The sequence below is a fragment of the Staurois parvus genome, unplaced genomic scaffold (genome assembly GCF_062004578.1).
Source record: "Staurois parvus isolate SC_StPar_1 unplaced genomic scaffold, SC_StPar_1.0 ptg000948l, whole genome shotgun sequence".
Taxonomy (NCBI): Eukaryota; Metazoa; Chordata; class Amphibia; order Anura; family Ranidae; genus Staurois; species Staurois parvus.
In genome coordinates, this window is record NW_028318744.1 from 1,259,050 (window position 1) to 1,282,500 (window position 23,451).

General features: G+C 43.6%; 1 protein-coding gene across 1 annotated transcript in view; it reads left to right on the forward strand.

Annotated features, from left to right (window-relative positions):
• Positions 1-2,088: 2,088 nt before the first annotated feature.
• The window catches only part of LOC149441779 (cellular retinoic acid-binding protein 2), a 79,175-nt gene continuing 57,812 nt past the window's right edge, over positions 2,089-23,451 (forward strand). Inside the window, exon 1 of the mRNA XM_089656896.1 lies at positions 2,089-2,427. Coding sequence (XP_089513022.1) covers positions 2,358-2,427 — 70 coding nt within the window. The 5' untranslated portion in view covers positions 2,089-2,357. The remainder of the gene's footprint in view (positions 2,428-23,451) is intronic.

A 23,451-nucleotide genomic window follows, 5' to 3' on the forward strand; every position in this document is an offset into this window, starting at 1 on the left:
GAGTGCTAGGTGAAGGTCTCTCCCGAAGATAGACCCCTCCACGGCAGGGGACGAAAGAATCTAAGGACCAGACATTCTCGCCCTAGACTAGTCTGTTCTCTGTAACTGCAAATGTTACAGAGTAATTTATCAAGCATTGGCCCCCTGAAAGCCATTCCTTAAGAATGATTGGAAGAGCGCCACCACCTGCTTGTTCACTTTATTTTTTTTCTTACTTGTGCAAAAAACAAAACACCAAAAGTGAATCATAAAAGGGCACTTGTCTCATATGGTTACCTCCCAAAATAGAAGGACCCTTCCCTGACCTCCAGGTGAGCAAGACTCCTGACAAGGGCAAGGCCACACTTAGGTCCACCTAACCAGAAGGTTTGGCAGATCCCGCTCCTCATAGTAAGCCGAGACCAACCAACGAGTACTAGGTGAAGGTCTCTCCCGAAGATAGACCCCTCCAGGGCAGAGGAAGAAAGAACCTAAGGACCAGACATCCTCCCCCTAGACTAGCCTGTTCTCTGTAACTGCAAATGTTACAGAGTCATTTATCAAGCAATGGCCCCTGAAAGCCATTCCTTAACAATGCTCAGAAGAGCGCCACCACCTGCTTGTTCACCTTATTTTCTTTTTTCTTTCTTGTGCAAAAAACAAAACACCAAAAGTGAACCATAAAAGTGCACTTAGATTGTGTCTTATGGTTACCTCCCGAAATGGAAGGACCCTTCCCTGAACTCCCGGTGAGCAAGACTCCTGACAAGGGCAAGGCCACACTTAGGTCCACCTAGCCAAAAGGTCTGGCAGACCCCGCTCCTCATGGTAAGCCAAGGCCAACCAACAAGTACTAGGTGAAGGTCTCTCCTAAAGACAGATTCCTCCAGGGCAGGGAAAGAAAAAACCTAAGGACCAGACATCCTCCCCCTAGACTAGCCTGTTCTCTGTAACTGCAAATGTTACAGAGTAATTTATCAAGCAATGGCCCCTGAAAGCCCTTCCTTAAGAATGATCAGAAGAACGCCACCACCTGCTTGTTCACATTATTTTCTTTTTTCTTTCTTGTGCAAAAAACAAAACACCAAAAGTGAACCATAAAAGTGCACTTAGATTGTGTCTTATGGTTACCTCCCGAAATGGAAGGACCCTTCCCTGACCTCCCGGTGAGCAAGACTCCCGACAAGGGCAAGGCCACACTTAGGTCCACCTAGCCAGAAGGTCTGGCAGATCCCGCTCCTCATGATAACCCGAGGCCAACCAACAAGTACTAGGTGAAGGTCTCTCCCGAAGACAGACCCCTCCAGGGCAGAGGAAGAAAGAACCTAAGGACCAGACATCCTCCCCCTAGACTAGCCTGTTCTCTGTAACTGCAAATGTTACAGAGCAATTCATCAAGCAATGGCCCCTGAAAGCCATTCCTTAAGAACGATCGGAAGAGCGCCACCACCTGCTTGTTCACCTCATTTTCTTGTGCAAAAAACAAAACACCAAAAGTGAACCATAAAAGTGCACTTAGATTGTGTCTTATGGTTACCTCCCGAAATCAAGAGGCCAATCAACAAGTACTAGGTGAAGGTCTCTCCCGAAGATAGACCCCTCCAGGACAGGGGATGAAAGAACCTAAGGACCACACATCCTCCCCCTAGACTAGCCGGTTCTTTGCAAATGTTCAGCTGTGCCACAATTTTCCCTCTTCAAAGGTAAGAATTAGGACATAGCTTATTTCAAGGGGGGAAAACCCCGTAGACAGTTGTCCACCCTGTCCACTTGGTCACTTGGGCCTTCTGATGACCACCATTAGCTTCATCTGTAGATGTAAAAACAGTTGTCAGTTGTCAGCTTGGCTTAATCTTTTACAGTGAGTTAATTTTCAGCCTAAGTTAAACAGTTTTTTCTTTTTTGGCCTTTTGTTTTACTTTTTAAGTAGGTGGTGGTATGTGAGATAAAGCCACCAGGTGGGACTGGTGAAGGTTTTGTTGTGTTGCTCCTCCCAGGGGAAGCACAGAAGAGCGGTGGAGGAGGTGGGGGTGAATGGCAGAGGGAAGTTTGAGATCCAGGAGGAGGAGGAGGAGGAGGGGGGTGAGTATATATAGACAGCAGCATGCTGTGGATCGCATTTGTTGAACCTGCAGAGATTGGGCAGGCAGGCTGACTCAGGGAGCCACCATCGAATGTACAAAGAGGATATCCCAGACTGACACGTCCATACTACTCCCGCTGATCTCATCGACCTTTTTTGTTTTGTTTTTTTCTTTCCATTTGAAAATTGCTGAAAGGTGACTGAGCCCCAGGCGCGTTCTCTCTCGTTCTCGTGTGCAGAGAATACCTCCGTCTTTTCTCCTCCGTACGGTCTGGTCCACCGACTTAACCCAAAGATGCCCAACTTCTCCGGGAACTGGAAGATGAAATGTTCTGAAAATTTCGAGGAGCTCCTGAAGGCGTTGGGTGAGTGACCGCACGTTCCAGCGATACGTCTTCCTCGTTGCTCATTGTACGCCGTGGTAGCTTAGGACGTCTTTAGGTTTTCAGGGTCGGGAGTGATGATCCAAGTCTGTCATTTATCAAATTTACCTCCCTGGTCCGAATATAGACCCGCTATCTAAATGTTTTTTTCTCTAATGGATATCAAGGGAGACCTCTAATACAAAAATCTTGTTCTAAAACAGTAATGTCACTTGATTTTTACATCACTTTGTCCTAATACAAAGGTATCGGTTTTTGTCCTAATACAGATACCAAGACTGGTCCTAATACAGATATCAAGACCGGTCCTAATACAGATATCAAGACCAGTCCTAATACGGATATCAAGACCGATCCTAATGCAGATATCAAGAGTGATCCTAATAAAGATACCAAAACTGGTCCTAATATGGATACCAAATTCAGTACTAATACAGATACCAAGACCAGTCCTAATAAAGGTACCAAAACCTATCCTAAATAATATACCAAGACCAGTCCTAGTACAGATACCAAGACCGGTCCTAATACAGGTACCAAGACTTGTCCTAGTACATCTACCATGACCCATCCTAATACAGATACCAAGACCCATCCTAATACAGATACCAAGACCGGTCTAAGTACAGATACCAAGACCAGCCCTAATAAAGGTACCAAAACCTATCCTAAATAAGATACCAAGACCAGACCTAGTACAGATACCAAGACCGGTCCTAATACAGGTACCAAGACTTGTCCTAGTACATCTACCATGACCCATCCTAATACAGATACCAAGACTAGTCTTAATAAAGATACTAAGACCCATCCTAATACAGATACCAAGACCCATCCTAATACAGATACCAAGACCGGTCCTAATACAGGTACCAAGACCGGTCCTAGAACAGATACCAAGGCTGGTCCTAATAAAGATACCAAGACTAGTCCTAATACAGATACCAAGACCCATCCTAATACAGATACCAAGACCGGTCCTGATAAAGATACCAAGACCAGTCCTAGTACAGATACCAAGACCGGTCCTAATACAGGTACCAAGATTTGTCCAAATACATCTACCATGACCCATCCTAATATAGATACCAAAACTAGTCCTAATAAAGATACTAAGACTGGTCCTAGTACAGATACCAAGACTGGTCCTAATACAGATACCAAGACAGGTCCTAATAAAGTTACAAAGATCAGTCCTAGTGCAGATACCAAGACCATTCATAATACAGGTACCAAGACCTATCCTAATAGAAATACCAAGACCGGTCCTAATACAAATACCAAAACTAGTCCTAATACAGATACCTAGATCCATCTCAATACAGGTACCAAGACCGATCCTAATACAGATACCAATACTAGTCCTAATACAGATACCAAGATCGGTCCTAGTACAGATACTAAGACCGGTCCTAATACAGGTACCAAGACTAGTCCTAATACAAATATCTAGACGTGTCTCAATATCGATACCAAGACCCATCCTAATACAGATACCAAGACCTGTCCTAATGCAGACACCAAACCAGTCCTAATAAAGTTACCCATACCGGTCCTAATACAGATACCATGACCTGTCCTAATGCGGAAACCAAGACTGGTCCTAATAGAGATACTTTGATCCGTCCTAAGATACCAAGACCGGCCCTAAAACAGATACTTAGACTGGTCCTAGTACAGATACCAAAACTGGTCCTAATACAGATACCAAGACTGGTCCTAATACAGATACTAAGATACCTTGTCATCATACGGCTCATTATAATATAGAAGGATTTACATTCAATAATTCAGTTCTTCACAAATATCTGCATTTTTTCTTCTATCGTCTTCCATCACATTGGTATTTTTCTTATCCCCCCCCCCATATGTTACTACAAAGACATTAGACATCTCTATTGTGCTCTAATACACAGAGTTTAGATTCACATCTGACACCTTGTCCTAAGGGCCCTTCAAACCTTTACATTCACCGAGACACACAGGAACGCGCGGTCATCTGTGATGCGGTGCCATCTATTCATGACGCAATGCGCGATAACGCGTGAAATACGGGGCGGTAATGCACTGCGGCGGCGAATCGCATAGGTCTGATTGGGCCCTGTGCACAAAGGATCAATATCTCCTACTTCATCCCTGATCATTCATGTGTTGTGCTCTAATATACAGGTTTTAGATTCACAGATGCTTGCTCCAATATGCAGATAATCAGATCAATATCCCATGCCACAGACTGATATTTCCTGCCCTTGTAATATTCATTGCTGTATATATCCTGCCTCCTCCTAATATACAGATAGGAAGAGATCCATGTCTGATACATTATCCTAATACACAGATAATCAGATCAATATTCCATACTTATACCTTTCCCCAATACACAGATAATCAGATCAATATCCCATACCTATACCTTTCCCCAATACACAGATAATCAGATCAATATTCCATGCAATACTATGATATATCAGATCAATATTTCACATTGTGTAATATTCATTGGATTTTGTCCTAATATACAGAGCTCCATGTCTGATACATTATCCTAATAAACAGGTAATCAGATCAATATTCCATGCTTATACCTTTCCCCAATATACAGATAATCAGATCAATATCCCATGCCACAGATTGATATTTCATACCCTTGTAATATTCATTGCTGTATTATATATCCTGCCTCCTCCTAATATACAGATAGGAAGAGATCCATGTCTGATACATTGTCCTAATACACAGGTAATCAGATCAATATTCCAAGCAACATACTATGATATATCAGATCGATATTTCACATTGTGTAATATTCATTGCATTTTGATATGTCCTAATATACAGAGATCCATGTCTGGTACAATATCCTAATACACAGATAATCAGATCGATATCCCATACCACAGATTGATATTTCATGCCTTTGTAATATTCATTGCTGTATTATATATCCTGCCTCCTCCTAATATACAGATAGGAAGAGATCCATGTCTGATACATTGTCCTAATACACAGGTAATCAGATCAATATTCCATCTATACCTTTCCCCAATATACAGATAATCAGATCAATATTCCATGCAACATACTATGATATATCAGATCGATATTTCACATTGTGTAATATTCATTGCATTTTGATATGTCCTAATATACAGAGATCCATGTCTGGTACAATATCCTAATACACAGGTAATCAGATCAATATCCCATGCTTATACCTTTCCCCAATATACAGATAATCAGATCAATATCCCATGCCACAGATTGATATTTCATACCCTTGTAATATTCATTGCTGTATATATCCTGCCTCCTCCTAATATACAGATAGGAAGAGATCCATCTCTGATACATTGTCCTAATACACAGATAATCAGATCAATATTCCAAGCAACATACTATGATATATCAGATCGATATTTCACATTGTGTAATATTCATTGGATTTTGAAATGTCCTAATATACAGAGATCCATGTCTGGTACAATATCCTAATACACAGATAATCAGATCGATATCCCATGCCACAGATTGATATTTCATGCCTTTGTAATATTTATTGCTGTATCAGGGGCGGACTGACAACTCATGGGGCCCCCGGGCAATAGGGGATCATGGGGCCCCTGTGTCCTTGGCCAAACTCAAAAAAGCCTATAAAAAGGTACCAGGTGCATCTCATGGGGCCCCCTACTGACCCCGGGCCCTCGGGCAGTGCCCGAGTTTCCAAATGGTCAATCTGCCCCTGATCCTACCCCTCTCCTAATACACAGAGATGAAGCAATCCTTGTCTGATGTATTATCCTAATACACAGGTAATGTGAATATTGAATCTTTACACCTATTCCTAATACACAGGTAATGTGAACATTGAATCTTTACACCTATTCCTAATACACAGGTAATGTGAATATTGAATCTTTACACCTATTCCTAATACACAGGTAATAAGATCAAAGCCCCATGCCTCATCCTATGATATCAGATTGATACTTTTTACCCCACAATATTCATTGGATTAATATGCGTCCTACCCCTCTCCTAATACACAGAGATGAAGCAATCCTTGTCTGATGTATTATCCTAATACACAGGTAATGTGAACATTGAATCCCATATCTCTACCTAATACACAGATTATCAAATCAATACCCCACGCCTCATCCTATGATATCAGATTGATACTTTTTACCTTGTAATGTTCATCAGATTCATGTCCTACCCCTCTCCTAATACACAGAGAGGAAGCCATCCGTGTCTGATATATTAGCCTAATACACAGAATGAGAACTTTGAATCTTATACCTCTCCCTAATACAGAGATAATCAGATCAATACCCCATGCCCAGGGGTGGACTGGCCATTTGGAAACTCGGTCACTGCCTGAGGGCCCAGGGTCAGTAGGGGGCCCCATGAGATGCCCCTGGTCCCTTTTTCATAGGCGTTTTTGAGTTTGGGCAAGGACACAGGGGCCCCGTGATCCCCTATTGCCTGGGGGCCCCATGAGTTGTCAGTCCGCCCCTGATAGATATATATTTACATTTCTTAATACAGAACCTATTGCTGGGGTCCTGGATTCAGTTACCGCCTAGGAGCTCCCTTCATTTTTGGTGGTCTCCTCACCTCCAGCAGACAGAAGGCATAGGCTGGACCTTAAAAACATTAGATTGCAAGCTCCTTTTGCACAGAGGTTGTTACACTGTATGGTGAAAGGTATGTGGACCACTTCCAAATGAGGTGTCTCCAGTGGAGAGTACGGTTAATACTACAAAATACACAGACGTTGTAGACAATCGGGCTCCTCCAACCTTGTGGTAACAGTTTGCTGAAGGCCCTTTTCTGTTCCACAATGACTGTTCCTGTGGACAAAGCCAGCTCCATATAGACATGGTTTGATGAGTTTGGTGTGAAGGAACCTGAGTGTCCCTGACCTCAACCTTACTGATCACCTTTGGGATGAATTGGAACACTAATTGTGAGACAGGTATTCTCCAACATCAGTACCTGACCTCACAAATGGTGGCCAGCTCCATAAAGTCATGGTTTGGCCAGTATGTTGTTGAGGAACTCAAGAGTCCTCCACAGAGCTTTGACCTTAAAACCACAGAGCACCTTTGGGATGAGTTTGAACACTAATTGAGAGCCAGATTTTCTCCAAAATAAGTACCTGACCTCACAAATGGTGGCCAGCTCTATAAAGTCATTGTTTGATGAGTATGGTATTGAGGAACTTGAGTAACCTTCACAGAGCCCTGACCTCAACCCTACTGAGCATCTTTGGGATGAGTTTGAACACTAATTGTGAACCAGGTCATCTCCAACATCAGTACCTGACTTCACAAATGGTGGCCAGCTCCATAAAGTCATGGTTTGGCCAGCATGTTGTTGAGGAACTCAAGTGGCCTCCACAGAGCTTTGACCTTAACCCCACAGAGCACCTTTGGGATGAGTTTGAACACTAATTGTGAGCCAGATCTTCTCCAAAATAAGTACCTGACCTCACAAATGGTGGCCAGCTCTATAAAGTCATTGTTTGATCAGTATGGTATTGAGGAACTTGAGTAACCTTCACAGAGCCCTGACCTCAACCCTACTGAGCACCTTTGGGATGAGTTTGAACACTAATTGTGAACCAGGTCATCTCCAACATCGGTACCTGACTTCACAAATGGTGGCCAGCTCCATAAAGTCATGGTTTGGCCAGTATGTTGTTGAGGAACTTGAGTGGCCTCCACAGAGCCTTGACCTCAGCCCTACTGAGCACCTTTGGGGTGAGTTTGAACGCTAATTGTGAGCGAGGTCTTCTCCAACATCAGTACCTGACTTCACAAATTGTGGCCAGCTCCATAAAGACACGGTTTGACCAGTTTGGTGTAGAGCAGGGGTAGGCAACCTGCGGCTCTCCAGCTGTTGCAGGACTACAAGTTCCATCATGCCTCTGCAAGTAACTGTCAGTTTTGTAATGTTGCAATGCCTCATGGGAAATGTAGTTCCACAACAGCTAGAGAGCCGCAGGTTGCCTACCCCTGGTGTAGAGGAACTCAAGTGGCCTGAACAGAACCCTGACTTCAACCCTACTGAACAGCCTTGGAATGAGTTTGAACACTAACTGTGAGAAAGGTCTTCTCCAACATGGGTTCCTGACTTCACATGTGGTGGCCAGCTCCAAAGAGACATTTTTTGGCCAGTGTGGTTTGAGGAGCTTGAGTGTCCTTCACAGAGCCCTGACTTCAGCCCTACTGATCATCCCTATGGGATGAATTGGAACACCAATTGTGAGACAGGTCTTCTCATCCAACATCTGTATCTGACGTCAAATGTTCTTTTGACTGACTGGACACAAATTTCTCCAGGCACACTCCAAACTCTTGTGGAAAGCCTTCCCAGAAGAGTGGAGGCTGTTATAGCAAGAATTGGTGGCCAACTCCATGTAAAGGGTATGGTTTTGGAGTGACAAAAAAGGTGTGAAAGCTGGGTGTCCACAAACGTTTAACCACATAGTCTAACTGATTTGTGTGGTCTACAAGATGGTCTTTGTTGGTGATATATAACGAAAAATAATGGGAACTGTTACATGTATGGGTGATATTAGTAGCTAGTTCATCATTGACCAGTCCAGAAGATATCGGTGGAATTAGGAGACATCGGATATTCCTAGTAGGGAAGGTTGTAGGTGTTGATGGATAATGTTACAACATGGTTCAACTGCCAGCGATCCAACCAATTTTCCCAGCCAGAGCATTCCTAGACAGGGTTTTTCATAGTGGGTGACCATCCCTGTGTAGGCTTTTGGAGACCATCCATCCAATCATGCTGCGGGGACTTCAGAGGTATATTGATAGCAGTTGGGTGAGGGTTTTCCAGCCTTTCTAACCACTATTCCACCAGTCAGCCCTCAGCCAGCAGCATCTACAGCTACCCTTCATTGAGCAATGCAAACCATAAAGTGTTAACCCCGGTTTCTGAGAGATGTAGAGAGTTATACCAGATCGGCACATTATGGAGGGGGATCCCACCATCCCTGTGCTGAGTTCCTGGGTCTGCACACCTGCTTTGGCTGTTATGATGGGTTCCCACCATCCCTGTGCTGATCTCCCAGGTCTGTACACCCGATGTGCCCATTATGAGGTATTCTCACCATCCTGTCCCATTATGAGGGGCTCCTAGTACTCCTGTGCTGAGTTCCTGGGTCTGTACACCTGATGTACCCATTATGAGGGGTTACCACCATCCCTGTGCTGAGTTCCCGGGTCTGTACACCTGATGTGCCCATTATGAGGGGTTACCGCCATCCCTGTGCTGAGTTCCCAGGTCTGTACACCCGATGTGCCCATTACGAGGGGTTGCCATCATCCCTATGCTCAGCTCCCAAGTCCGTATACCTGCTGTGCCCATTTGAGAGGTTTCCACCATCCCTGTGCTCAGTTCCCAGGTCCGTACTCCTGCTGTGCCCATTATGAGGGGTTCCCACCATCCCTGTGCTGTGTTGCCAGGTCTGTAAACCTGCTGTGCCCATTATTAGGGGTTTCCACCATCCATGTGCTGAGTTCCCGGGTCTGTGCACACGCTGTGTCCATTATGAGGGGTTCCCACCATCCCTGTGCTGTGTCCCCGGGTCTGTGCACCCACTGTGTCTATTATGAGGGGTTCCCACCATCCCTGTGCTGTGTTCCCAGGTCAGTAAAGCTGCTGTGCCCATTACGAGGGGTCCCCACCATCGCTGTGCTGAGTTCCCAGGTGTGTACACCTGCTGTGCCCATTATCAGGGGTTCCCAGAGATAGGTCTGTACCAGGGGTGGACTGACCATTTGGAAACTCGGGCACTGCCCGAGGGCCCGGGGTCAGTAGGGGACCCCATGAGATGCCCCTGGTACCTTTTTCATAGGCTTTTTTGAGTTTAGGCAAGGACACAGGGACCCCATGATCCCCTATTGCCCGGGGGCCCCATGAGTTGTCAGTCCACCCCTGGTCTGTACACCCGCTATGCCCATTATGAGGGGTTCCCACCATCCTCGTGCTGTGTTGCCAGGTCCGTACACCTGCTGTGCCCATTACGAGGGCTTCCCACCATCCCTGTGCTGACCTTCTCGGTCTGCATCTCTGCTCTGCCCATTACGAGGACTTCCCACCATCCCTGCTTGATTTAGGTGGGAACAGCCGAAACTCCCAGATGGACAGGAACAGAGCGGAGAGTTAACTTTTGGAACATCCAAGACCTATTAGAAGGTCAAGAGATGACACAACCCACCAAGCTCCTCCTGAATCAAAAATATCACTTTCAGGTGGACTGATCCTTTAATATTTTCCCGACAATTGTTTCCTAACAGTGTCCTCAGCTCTTGAGGTTGAAGTACCTAGACGCACATGCTCATGACTTCCATACTCCCCTCTAGAGAGGTTGTCCCCTCTCCAAATCCCCAGAGCTCACACCTCCTCCCACATTGTGATGCAAACAGCCCTCACCCTTGGTCTGGAGAAGAGGTCCAATGTTGTGGCTCTCTTAACTTGCTAATGAGTTACATTGTACCTGGATTCATTCCAAATCACAGGCCTGCCCTCCCCACTGTCAGGGAAGTTTGGATTTGAAGGGGGGATGTACAACTGGGAATGGCAGAAAGAAATGAACTCCGAAAGACTTTGGTACCTTCAGAAGATCCACTTCTGGAACAGTTTTGGTTGACTTACCAAAGCCGGAGAGCGCAAAATCTGGTACAGCTCTGCATAGGAACCAATCGGCTTCCAGGTTTTATTGTCAAGGCTTCATTGAACAAGCTGAAGGTAGAATGCTGATTGGCTCCCATGCAGAGCTCCACCGGATTTTGCACTTTACGAGTTTTAGTAAATCAACCCCAAAATGTTGAGTAGGCAACGCAAAATGTCATATACATACATTGGACTTTTTAGGTTCCCTCTTAATGTATGGGGATCGCAGATCAGCCTTTGTCAAATTTTACCCTAGAGGAATCTTTGACATAATTTTCGGGGCCCTGGGAAACCCTTCCAAGATTAGTCCATTGGGGGTCATTGGTAAAATGCTCCCTAAATTGGTGGTCAGTGAGAAGAGTGCTCCTTACGTTGGTGGTCAGTGGGAAGAATGTCCCTTACATTGGTGGTCAGTGGGAAGAATGCTCCTTACATTGGTGGTCAGTGGGAAGAATGTCCCTTACATTGGTGGTCGGTGGGAAGAATGTCCCTCTTACATTGGTGGTCAGTGAGAAGAATGTCCCTTACATTAGTGATCAGTGGTAAGAATACTCCTTACATTGGTGGTCAGTGAGAAGAATGTCCCTTATATTGGTGGTCAGTGGGAAGAATGTCCCTTACATTGGTGGTCGGTGGGAAGAATGTCCCTCTTACATTGGTGGTCAGTGAGAAGAATGTCCCTTACATTAGTGATCAGTGGTAAGAATACTCCTTACATTGGTGGTCAGTGAGAAGAATGTCCCTTATATTGGTGGTCAGTGAGAAGAATGTCCCTCTTACATTGGTGATCAGTGAGAAGAATGTCCCTTACATTGGTGGTCAGTAAGAAGAATGTCCCTTATATTGGTGGTCAGTGAGAAGAATGCTCCTTACATTGGTGGTCAGTGGGAAGAATGTCCCTTACATTGGTGATCGGTGGGAAGAATGTCCCTCTTACATTGGTGATCAGTGAGAAGAATGTCCCTTACATTGGTGATCAGTGGGAAGAATGTCCCTTACATTGGTGGTCAGTGAGAAGAATGTCCCTCTTACATTGGTGATCAGTGAGAAGAATGTCCCTTACATTGGTGGTCAGTGAGAAGAATGTCCCTTACATTGGTGATCAGTGAGAAGAATGTCCCTCTTACATTGGTGGTCAGTGGGAAGAATGTCCCTTACATTGGTGGTCAGTGAGAAGAATGTCCCTCTTACATTGGTGGTCAGTGGGAAGAATGTCCCTTACATTGGTGATCGGTGGGAAGAATGTCCCTCTTACATTGGTGATCAGTGAGAAGAATGTCCCTTACATTGGAGGTCAGTGGGAAGAATGTCCCTTACATTGGTGGTCAGTGAGAAGAATGTCCCTCTTACATTGGTGATCAGTGAGAAGAATGTCCCTTACATTGGTGATCAGTGGGAAGAATGTCCCTTACATTGGTGGTCAGTGAGAAGAATGTCCCTCTTACATTGGTGGTCAGTGGGAAGAATGTCCCTTACATTGGTGATCGGTGGGAAGAATGTCCCTCTTACATTGGTGGTCAGTGGGAAGAATGTCCCTTACATTGGTGATCGGTGGGAAGAATGTCCCTCTTACATTGGTGATCAGTGGGAAGAATGTCCCTTACATTGGAGGTCAGTGGGAAGAATGTCCCTTACATTGGTGGTCAGTGAGAAGAATGTCCCTCTTACATTGGTGATCAGTGAGAAGAATGTCCCTTACATTGGTGGTCAGTGGGAAGAATGTCCCTTACATTGGTGGTCAGTGAGAAGAATGTCCCTCTTACATTGGTGATCAGTGAGAAGAATGTCCCTTACATTGGTGGTCAGTGAGAAGAATGTCCCTTATATTGGTGGTCAGTGAGAAGAATGCTCCTTACATTGGTGGTCAGTGGGAAGAATGCCCCTTACATTGGTGATCAGTGGGAAGAATGCCCCTTACATTGGTGGTCAGTGGGAAGAATGCCCCTTACATTGGTGGTCAGTGAGAAGAATGTCCCTTACATTGGTGGTCAGTGAGAAGAATGTCCCTTATATTGGTGGTCAGTGTGAAGAATGCCCCTTACATTGGTGGTCAGTGTGAAGAATGCCCCTTACATTGGTGGTCAGTGGGAAGAATGTCCCTTACATTGGTGGTCAGTGGGAAGAATGTCCCTTACATTGGTGGTCAGTGAGAAGAATGTCCCTTACATTGGTGGTCAGTGAGAAGAATGTCCCTTACATTGGTGGTCAATGAGAAGAATGTCCCATACATTGGTGGTCAGTGAGAAGAATGACCCTTACATTGGTGGTCAGTGAGAAGAATGTCCCTTACATTGGTGGTCAGTGAGAAGAATGTCCCTTACATTGGAGGTCAGTGAGAAGAATGTCCCTTACATTGGGGGTCAGTGGGAAGAATGTCCCTTACATTGGTGGTCAGTGGGAAGAATGTCCCTTACATTGGTGATCAGTGGGAAGAATGTCCCTTACATTGGTGATCAGTGGGAAGAATGTCCCTTACATTGGTGGTCAGTGAGAAGAATGTCCCATACATTGGTGGTCAGTGGGAAGAATGTCCCTTACATTGGTGGTCAGTGGGAAGAATGTCCCTTACATTGGTGGTCAGTGGGAAGAATGTCCCTTACATTGGAGGTCAGTGGGAAGAATGTCCCTTACATTGGTGGTCAGTGGGAAGAATGTCCCTTACATTGGAGGTCAATGAGAAGAATGTCCCTTACATTGGAGGTCAATGAGAAGAATGTCCCTTACATTGGTGGTCAGTGGGAAGAATGCCCTGAAATGATGATAATTTGTGTTGGCTCCTCCAGGCTATGGGGTTCATGAAAAATTCAGAAGCTTTAAAATTCCTCGTAAACTCTTCAGATACCAGAGCCGGGTGCAGGTTTCGTTTTAATAGGACACTTAGAGTTGGCAAAGGCGGGGAAAGCGTCTGGAGATTCGGGGAAATTTGTGATCTCACTTTACGGCTTGTCTGTCCTGCACATTGCCAAATAACCCCCCCAGGGCAAGTCGCTTCTTGAAACAGAACTTGCATATTGGAGAAGAGTCATCTCAGAGTTGTGCAATGGTAATGCCCTAATATATAGAGAGAGAGATCAATCCTCGGCTTCTGATTGGCTGTCATGGGACACCATAGCTACTTAACACATTCCTTCACCCTTTAAGGGTCACTCCACCAGGGGAGGACTGACAACTCATGGGGCCCCCAGGCAATAGGGGATCATGGGGCCCCTGTGTCCTTGCCCAAACTCAAAAAAGCTTATGAAAAAGGTACCAGGGGCATCTCATGGGGCCCCCTACTGACCCCGGGCCCTCGGGCAGTGCCCGAGTTTCCAAATGGTCAGTCTGCCCCTGGGCGTGGCCTATCCAAATGCAAATACCGACTTTCACAAAGTTATATTTGCCATGACTTTTTTGGGGAGAGGGAGCTTCTCGCAATGTGCATCAGACAGAGCTCTGCCTCATTTCCTGGCTGGAGGACGCCCAGCATCATTTCGCTCTTTCCTCCCCAGCCTGACTGTCCCTGGGCCCACCCAGGGGTGGACTGACAACTCATGGGGCCCCCAGGCAATAGGGGATCATGGGGCCCCTGTGTCCTCGCCCACACTCAAACTACTCCAAAAAGCCTAAGAAAGGTACCAGGGGCATCTCATGGGGCCCCCTACTGACCCCGGGCCCTCGGGCAGTGCCCGAGTGCACAAATGGTCAGTCCGCCCCTGGGCCCGCCCCTTTCATTAGATTTCACTTCTTTCACTCAGGGAGGCTCAGCATCACGCAAGGGCATTACCCCGAGAGGCCTGCATGCCAAAGAGCGCCCCCTACTGCCATCAAGGCATTCTGCTCTTCGCATAACTCCTCCCACTGCTTTTATCAGGGCTCTTGAGAAGGAGTACTGAGGGCAGAGTGCTGTGATGCCTTCAGGAAGCTATGTACAGCCCAGGGGTGGACTGACAACTCATGGGGCCCCCCGGGCAATAGGGGATCATGGGGCCCCTGTGTCCTTGCCCAAACTCAAAAAACGTCATAACTCCTCCCACTGCTTTCATCAGGGCTCTTGAGAAGGTGTACTGAGGGCAGGGTGCTGTGATGCTTTCAGGAAGCTATGTACAGCCCAGGGGCGGACTGACAACTCATGGGGCCCCATGACTATTTCCAAATAGTCAGTCCGCCCCTGGTACAGCCCCCCTGCCGCCCCCTCCCGGTAGCAATGAACCGCCAGCATTACATAGAGAAGCACAGAGACCCAGTGATGACATCCCCGGTTTTAAAATAAGGCATTCGATGAAAACAGCAGAGGTTTCATCAAGAAATGTCATGTGCCGGCTGATCAGGACAGAGAGAAGGAACCAGGCAAAGTAGAAGCCGATTAAACTTCAGCTTTAAGGGCCGGTTCATACGACGTGCGTTTCAGTTGCCTTTTTTTCTGCGTCCAAAACGCACAGAAAGTAGGTGATAGGGTGGTCAGTGTCATTGTTCACATCAGTGCTTGCAGTTCTGGATGCAGAAAAGAAAGTAGAACAGGCGGCATTTTTTTCTGCACAGAACTGTACTGGAATGCAGTAAAACGCACCAAAACGCTCCGGAACGCACCAAAAACGCACATGTCCCTATTTAAATTGAAAAAACAGAGAGGGGAAAAATGACCTGAAATGCATAAAAAACGCGCATGCAAAAACACATCCGGAAGCAGGGGCAGACTGACAACTCATGGGGCCCCCAGGCAATAGGGGATCATGGGGCCTCTGTGTCCTTGCCCAAACTCAAAAAAACCTATGAAAAAGGTACCAGGGGCATCTCATGGGGCCCCCTACTGACCCCGGGCCCTCGGGCAGTGCCCGAGTTTCCAAATGGTCAGTCCGCCCCTGTCCGGAATGTATCTGAAGCACGTCTCTATAGTGCGAATCGTCCCTAAGGCATGCTAAAACGACACACTGAGAGGTCACTTTAGCATACCTTAAGTGCGCTAAAAAACAAAATTGGCTACATGTTAATATCACTCGCGTCTGACACGTCTCTTCACGCCCCGCTTGCGCTCGGTAGGGTCAGCCATCTGGGTCAGCCGTGTCCGTTTTCCTCGCCGTCCTAAGCGCCGCGGGTGAACGCCATGAATAAAATATCAGCCAGGGCATTTAATATGGAAATGTACACTTCCTTCCCCTCGGAGAATATTTCTATCGCTAACCCCCGAGGACGTCTCCCCGCGTCTATCACGTTACGGATCTCTCTGTAGCCTTGCTCCTTCCCTGCGCTGATAATTCTTTCACGCGGGGGGGGCGGCGGCCATGTTGTATTGCTCCGGTCACCGAGCAGTATCCTTTTCCATCAGCGCTTCCCTGGAGGAAGCCGGTGTGGATTTTCTGGCAGCAATCACTCTGGAAAAGCCGCCGTCTCCTGATTTATGGCGGTATAAAGTCATGTAACCCGAACTGTATGTATTTATTGCAGCGGTGCGCGTTTACAATCCCCCCCCCCCCCCCCCCCCCCCGCCTCCAGCTGTCATTTTTATATCTGGAATTCCCTGACTTTTAGGAAGAATCTTTACCATACGTTCTATAGGACATTCAGGTTTTCTGGCTTACTAAGTAACACTTCCAGGTATTTATTATCTCACTGAGCTCTGCTCTCCAGAAGAACGGCGCCATCTTTGTTCAGGCGTCCTCCAGGGCCAGCGGCAACTTTCTGCCACCTCGGGGATGACGCGATCGTGTGAATCCTGGTGCCAGTTCTTGAATGCGTTCACAAATGTCTGATGCAGATCAGCCCCCTGCTGCAGCTGCTCACCTTGTAACTTGCTACAACATTACATTGTATAGTCTGAGTGATCACTGAGGGAGGGGAGACTGAGGAAATGCTTCCTCCTGCCTGCAAAAGATGGATGACATCACCTCGGCTTACCCAAAGTCACATGATTGTGCTCAAGGATGGATTTTTAATGATAATAGATTTGCAGGGTAATGATAGGCCGCTGTATATTGTGACATCAGGAACGGATTCAGACTTGGAGAGTTACTGACAGATCCGTGTGGCTGGGAGTTTGGGATCTCTATTCTGCTATGCTATAAGCAACAGTTACTGAATATATTCTACCTGCCTGGTTATTGTATGTATGCCCAGGGAGCTCCCACACTCCTGAGGGGGTTGTAATATAATAAACATAACATTACATAACATAATACAATATAATATAATATAAAACATAACATTACATAACATAATACAATATAAAACATAACATAATACAATATAATATAATATAAAACATAACATTACATAATATAATATAAAACATAACATTACATAATATAATATAACATAATATAAAACAACATTACATAACATAACATAATATAATATAAAACATATAATTACATAACACAATATAATATAACATTAAATAATAAATTATAATATAAAACATAACATAACATAATACAATATAACATAATATATCATAATATAAAACATAACATTACATAACATAACATAATATAATATAAAACATATAATTACATAATATAAAATAATATAATATAATAAATATAACATAATATATTATAGTATAATGTAGAATAATATAACATAGCATAATATAATATATAATCTAGTATAGTAAAACATAACATTACATAACATAATACAATATAATATAATATAAAACATAACATTACATAACATAATACAATATAATATAATATAAAACATAACATTACATAATACAATATAATATAAAACATAACATTACATAATATAATATAATATAACATAATATAAAACAACATTACATAACATAACATAATATAATATAATATAAAACATAACATTACATAATATAATATAATATAAAACATAACATTACATAATATAATATAATATAACATAATATAAAACAACATTACATAACATAACATAATATAATATAAAACATATAATTACATAACACAATATAATATAACATTAAATAATAAATTATAATATAAAACATAACATAATACAATATAAAACATATAATTACATAATATAAAATAATATAATATAATAAATATAACATAATATATTATAGTATAATGTAGAATAATATAACATAGCATAATATAATATATAATCTAGTATAGTAAAACATAACATTATATAATATAATATAATACAGTATAATATAACACAGCTTAATATAATATATAATCTAGTATAGTCTAATATAATATAACATAACATAATATAATGTAATATAATAAATGTTAATATCAAATGATATAAAAGAATATAATATATATTCTAGTATAGTAAAACATAACATAGCATAATATGAAAGAATATAATATAACATATCATAATATAATATAATGTAATATAATATATAGTCTAGTATAGTGTAATATAACATAACATATAATAATAATATATTTTAATATAAAAATAATATCTAGTATACTATATTATAACATAACAAAGTATAGTAAATATAACAGAATATAATATAACATAGCATAATATAATATAATATACATCTAATACATCATATAATCTAGTATAGTATAACATAATATAAAATCTAGTAAAATATAGCATAGTATAATATAACATAACAAAACATAATATAATATAATGTACCATAACATAGTATAATATAATATAACATAATATAATAATATAATACAAAATATTATAATATAAAACATAACATTACATAACATAATATAATATAGTATAATATAGCATAACATAATATAATATAATGTAGAATAATATACCAGAATATATAATCTAGTATAGTAAAACATAACATAGTATAATATAACAGAATATAATATAACATAGCATAATATAATATAATATAATATGTAATCTAGTATAGTATAATAAAATATAGCATAACATAATATAATATAATAAATTTTAGTATAAAAAAATATCTAGTATAATATATTATAACATAACATTATATAGTATAATATAACAGAATATAATATAACACAGCTTAATATAATATATAATCTAGTATAGTCTAATATAATATAACAGAATATAATATACATCTAATACAACATATAATCTAGTATAGTATAACATTATATGAAACCTAGTAAAATATAGCATAGTATAATATAACATAACAAAACATAATATAATATAATGTACCATAACATAGTATAATGTAATATAACATAATATGACATCATATAATAACATATAACATAATACGATGCATATAATAATAAAATATAATATAATATAATCTAGTATAGCATAACATAATATAATATAAAATAATATATTATAATAAAATATAATATAACATCATATAATAATATATAACATAATACAGTAAATAGTATAATATAACAGAATATAGTATATAATAGTATAATATATTATAATATAACATAACAAAATACAATATAATATAGTATAACATAACATAGTATGACATCATATAATAACATATAACACAATACAACATATAATATACAGTAACTTACTGTAATATAATATAATATAGCCTAGTTTAGTATAACATATATAATAATATAAAAAAAATGTTTTAGCATATTATAATATAACATAACATAATATAACATAATATAATAAAAAAAAATCATATCGTATAATATCAATTTAATATAATATGAATGATATATGTAACATATTATAACATGACATAATATAGAGTAAGTAGCTGAATATGGCGTGGCATGAGCCTCTTGCAGCCCCTGTACAGCAGAGCTCCAACTAGGAGAGGAAGAATCACCACAAGGAACCAATCAGTCGTGCCGCAAGGAGCATGCTGATATGAGGAGAGAGCAGAGTGACAGAGAAATGAGCTGGCTGCTGCTGCTTCTCCTTTCATTGTCCAGTCACAGGTTGGGGGAAGGACTGTAAAGTGTTACTTCATTGCAGCCGAGACAAATCAGGTCTCCTGCCATGCCAGGCAGGGCTGTGCTGCGTGGCAGAGCTGTGTAAATCTCAGGACTGGATGGACAGAAATACAAATCTTTGGCAGGTAAAGCACCTCCTTGTATGTATTTCCTCTTTGTGTTTCTCTGTTTGCCCCGGCTCTCAGCTCCTGGGCGGTCCGTAGCGTAGGACGCTCTCCCCCCGATGGGGTTAACGTGAAATCCCCCCCCCCGCGGCGCGGCGCTGAGGCCACACGGAACAGGTGCAGAGCGCGGAGCGGCCCCTCTCAGCGCCTGGACAGCGGCCGGCCCGAGTTCTGGCAGAATCTTGGCCCGGGCCCAGGGCAGGGCTGCCAGCTGGAGACACGCAGGCTGTCGGAGTTACGGCTTTGACACGCATTCCCCGCCGAGAGGGAAAATAGAGATTTTTCAGCGCCGGGACCCCTCCGGCCGCCCCGAAATTAATGGGATTTCATTGTTCAGCGCAAGACGCGGCAGGAGGAGTGACACCGCCGGGGTCAGGGTGTCGCATCACCCAGCTGTAAAAAATAACAGCCAGCTTGTTTAGCAGAGGGGAACACCCTTCTTTTTTAATTAAGTTCTCTGTCTGTTCACCCGGTGGGGGGGGGGGGGGGGTTGTGCCGCCACAGGAGGTGGGGGTGCATTTTACTTCTCATAATGAACTGAGGCTGCTGTAATCTGTGCTGGATGGGGGGATGCCGGGTGAATGTGTTCATAGAAGCAGCCAGAGCCGTTGTCAGCCTGATCTAAAACTGCAGCTAGTGTGCAGAGGATTCTGGTCATTGAATGGAAGAGCATGAAACCGCATGCCACGTCCTAAAAAATTCCTGTTACAAAATAGAAAGTGATAGAAGGTGATTAGTACCCCAACCGACACATCGGAGGTTCCATTGTAGATTCATTAAGCTGGAATTACACTTAAGGCATGCTGAAATGACACGCGCCAGTGAGAGGCCGCTTCAGCATGCCCTAAGCTCGCTTTAAGGTGCCTTGAATAAAACCAGAGTGAAACCTTTATGGTGTCCCCGCGCCTCTGATTCATCAAGCTGCAATAGTTCCTCTAGGAATGCCAAAATGACTCAAAAAATTATGAAATGAGAGGCCATTATAGCATGCTGACCATTTGGAAACTTGGGCACTGCCCGAGGGTCCGGGGTCAGTAGGGGGCCCCATGAGACGCCCCTGGTACCTTTTTCATAGGCTTTTTTGAGTTTGGGCAAGAACATAGGGGCCCCGTGATCCCCTATTGCCCGGGGGCCCCATGAGTTGTCTGTCCGCCCCTGAGCATGCCCCAAGTTCATTTTAGAATGCCTTAAATCAAACCAGGGTGAAAACATTTTGGTGCCCCCATGCTTTCGATTCATTACGCTGTAATTGTGCTTAAGGCATGCTGAAGTGACACAACATAATACAGACTGAAAGGCCACTTTAGCATGCCTTAAGTATGGGAGTGTTGCATATATCTCCACAGTAATCACCCTGTGTCCAATATTCTATCTCTATAATCTTTTAGCATGCCTTAAGTTCACGGATATAATGAATGCAGGGTCCAGGGAGACCAGATATAGTGAATGCAGGGTCCGGGGAGACCAGATATAGTGAATGCAGGGTCCAAGGAGAGCGGATATAGTGAATGCAGGGTCCGGGGAGAGCGGATACAGTGAATGCAGGGTCCTGGGAGACCGGATACAGTGAATGCAGGGTCCTGGGAGACCGGATACAGTGAATGCAGGGTCCGGGGAGACCGGATATAGTGAATGCAGGGTCCGGGGAGAGCAGATATAGTGAATGCAGGGTCCTGGGAGACCGGATATAGTGAATGCAGGGTCCGGGGAGAGCAGATATAGTGAATGCAGGGTCCGGGGAGAGCAGATATAGTGAATGCAGGGTCCGGGGAGACCGGATATAGTGAATGCAGGGTCTGGGGAGACCAGATAGTGAATGCAGGGTCCGGGGAGACCGGATATAGTGAATGCAGGGTCCAGGGAGAGCAGATATAGTGAATGCAGGATCCAGGGAGACCGGATATAGTGAATGCAGGGTCCGGGGAGAGCGGATACAGTGAATGCAGGATCCAGGGAGAGCAGATATAGTGAATGCAGGGTCCGGGGAGACCGGATATAGTGAATGCAGGGTCCAGGGAGACCGGATATAGTGAATGCAGGGTCTGGGGAGACCAGATAGTGAATGCAGGGTCCGGGGAGACCGGATATAGTGAATGCAGGGTCTGGGGAGAGCAGATATAGTGAATGCAGGGTCCGGGGAGACCAGATATAGTGAATGCAGGGTCTGGGGAGACCAGATATAGTGAATGCCGGGTCTGGGGAGACCAGATATAGTGAATGCAGGGTCCGGGGAGACCAGATATAGTGAATGCAGGGTCCGGGGAGAGCGGATATAGTGAATGCAGGGTCCGGGGAGACCGGATATAGTGAATGTGGGGTCCAGGGAGACCGGATAAAGTGAATGCGGGGTACGGGGAGAGCGGATATAGTGAATGTGAGGTTTGGGGAGAGCTGCGTCAGTCCACCCCATGCATCTGAGTCATCAAGCTGTACTTAAGACAGGCTAACATGACACACAATAGTATGGAGTGAGAGGCCACTTTAGCATGCCCTCAAGCTCATTTTAGGATGAAGTATTTAAGAAGTGTAACTGGGCTGGAACCTCTATGATGTCCCAATGCCTCTAAATCCTCAAGCTGCGTTTGCACTTAAGGCATGCTAAAATGGCTCGTGATACTATGAACTGAGAGGCCACTTTAGCATGCCTTATGCTCACTTCCAGCCCTTGTGCAAAGCCTACAGGAGTGCAGGAAAAGGCGATGATGTCCTCCTACCCGCGGAAGATTTTTCGGATCTGAATGGCGGTAATCTTAGCTCGCCATTTATTGGCCAAGTCTTTTTTTTTTTTAATATGTAGAAGATTATTGCAGAAAATTCTTTGATGCGTCTGCCAGTCGCAGCGCGGTCTCTGGTTTCTGTCTCCCGCAGGCTGCTCTGTCTAGTTCACCTTCCCTGGCGGCCATCCATTCCGTGCGTTGCCAAACACCCCCCCAATCCCCCATCACTCGCCGTGTTGTCATTGGCTCTCCCTGTTTCCTCGCCTTATCAGAACGAAATCATAAAACTCCAGACACAAGGGATGGAAACATAAACGGCGTCTGCAGGTGTGTGTGCTTCAATGTTACCGTTCGGTGTGGAAGATTGACGCTTTCCAGGAAAAGTTTCGTTACGCCGCATTCAAAACTATAGATTGTAATGTGACAAATTCAGCAAGATTTTCACAGTGCCTCCAAACCTGGTGTGCTGCAGCGACGCTCTTGGAAAAGTGGGCGGAGCTGGCAGCAGGGAACCCCCCATAACCTGCGGTTCTCGTTCTCTGCTTCAGAGAAAACCAATCATGGAAGCCGTATGTATGA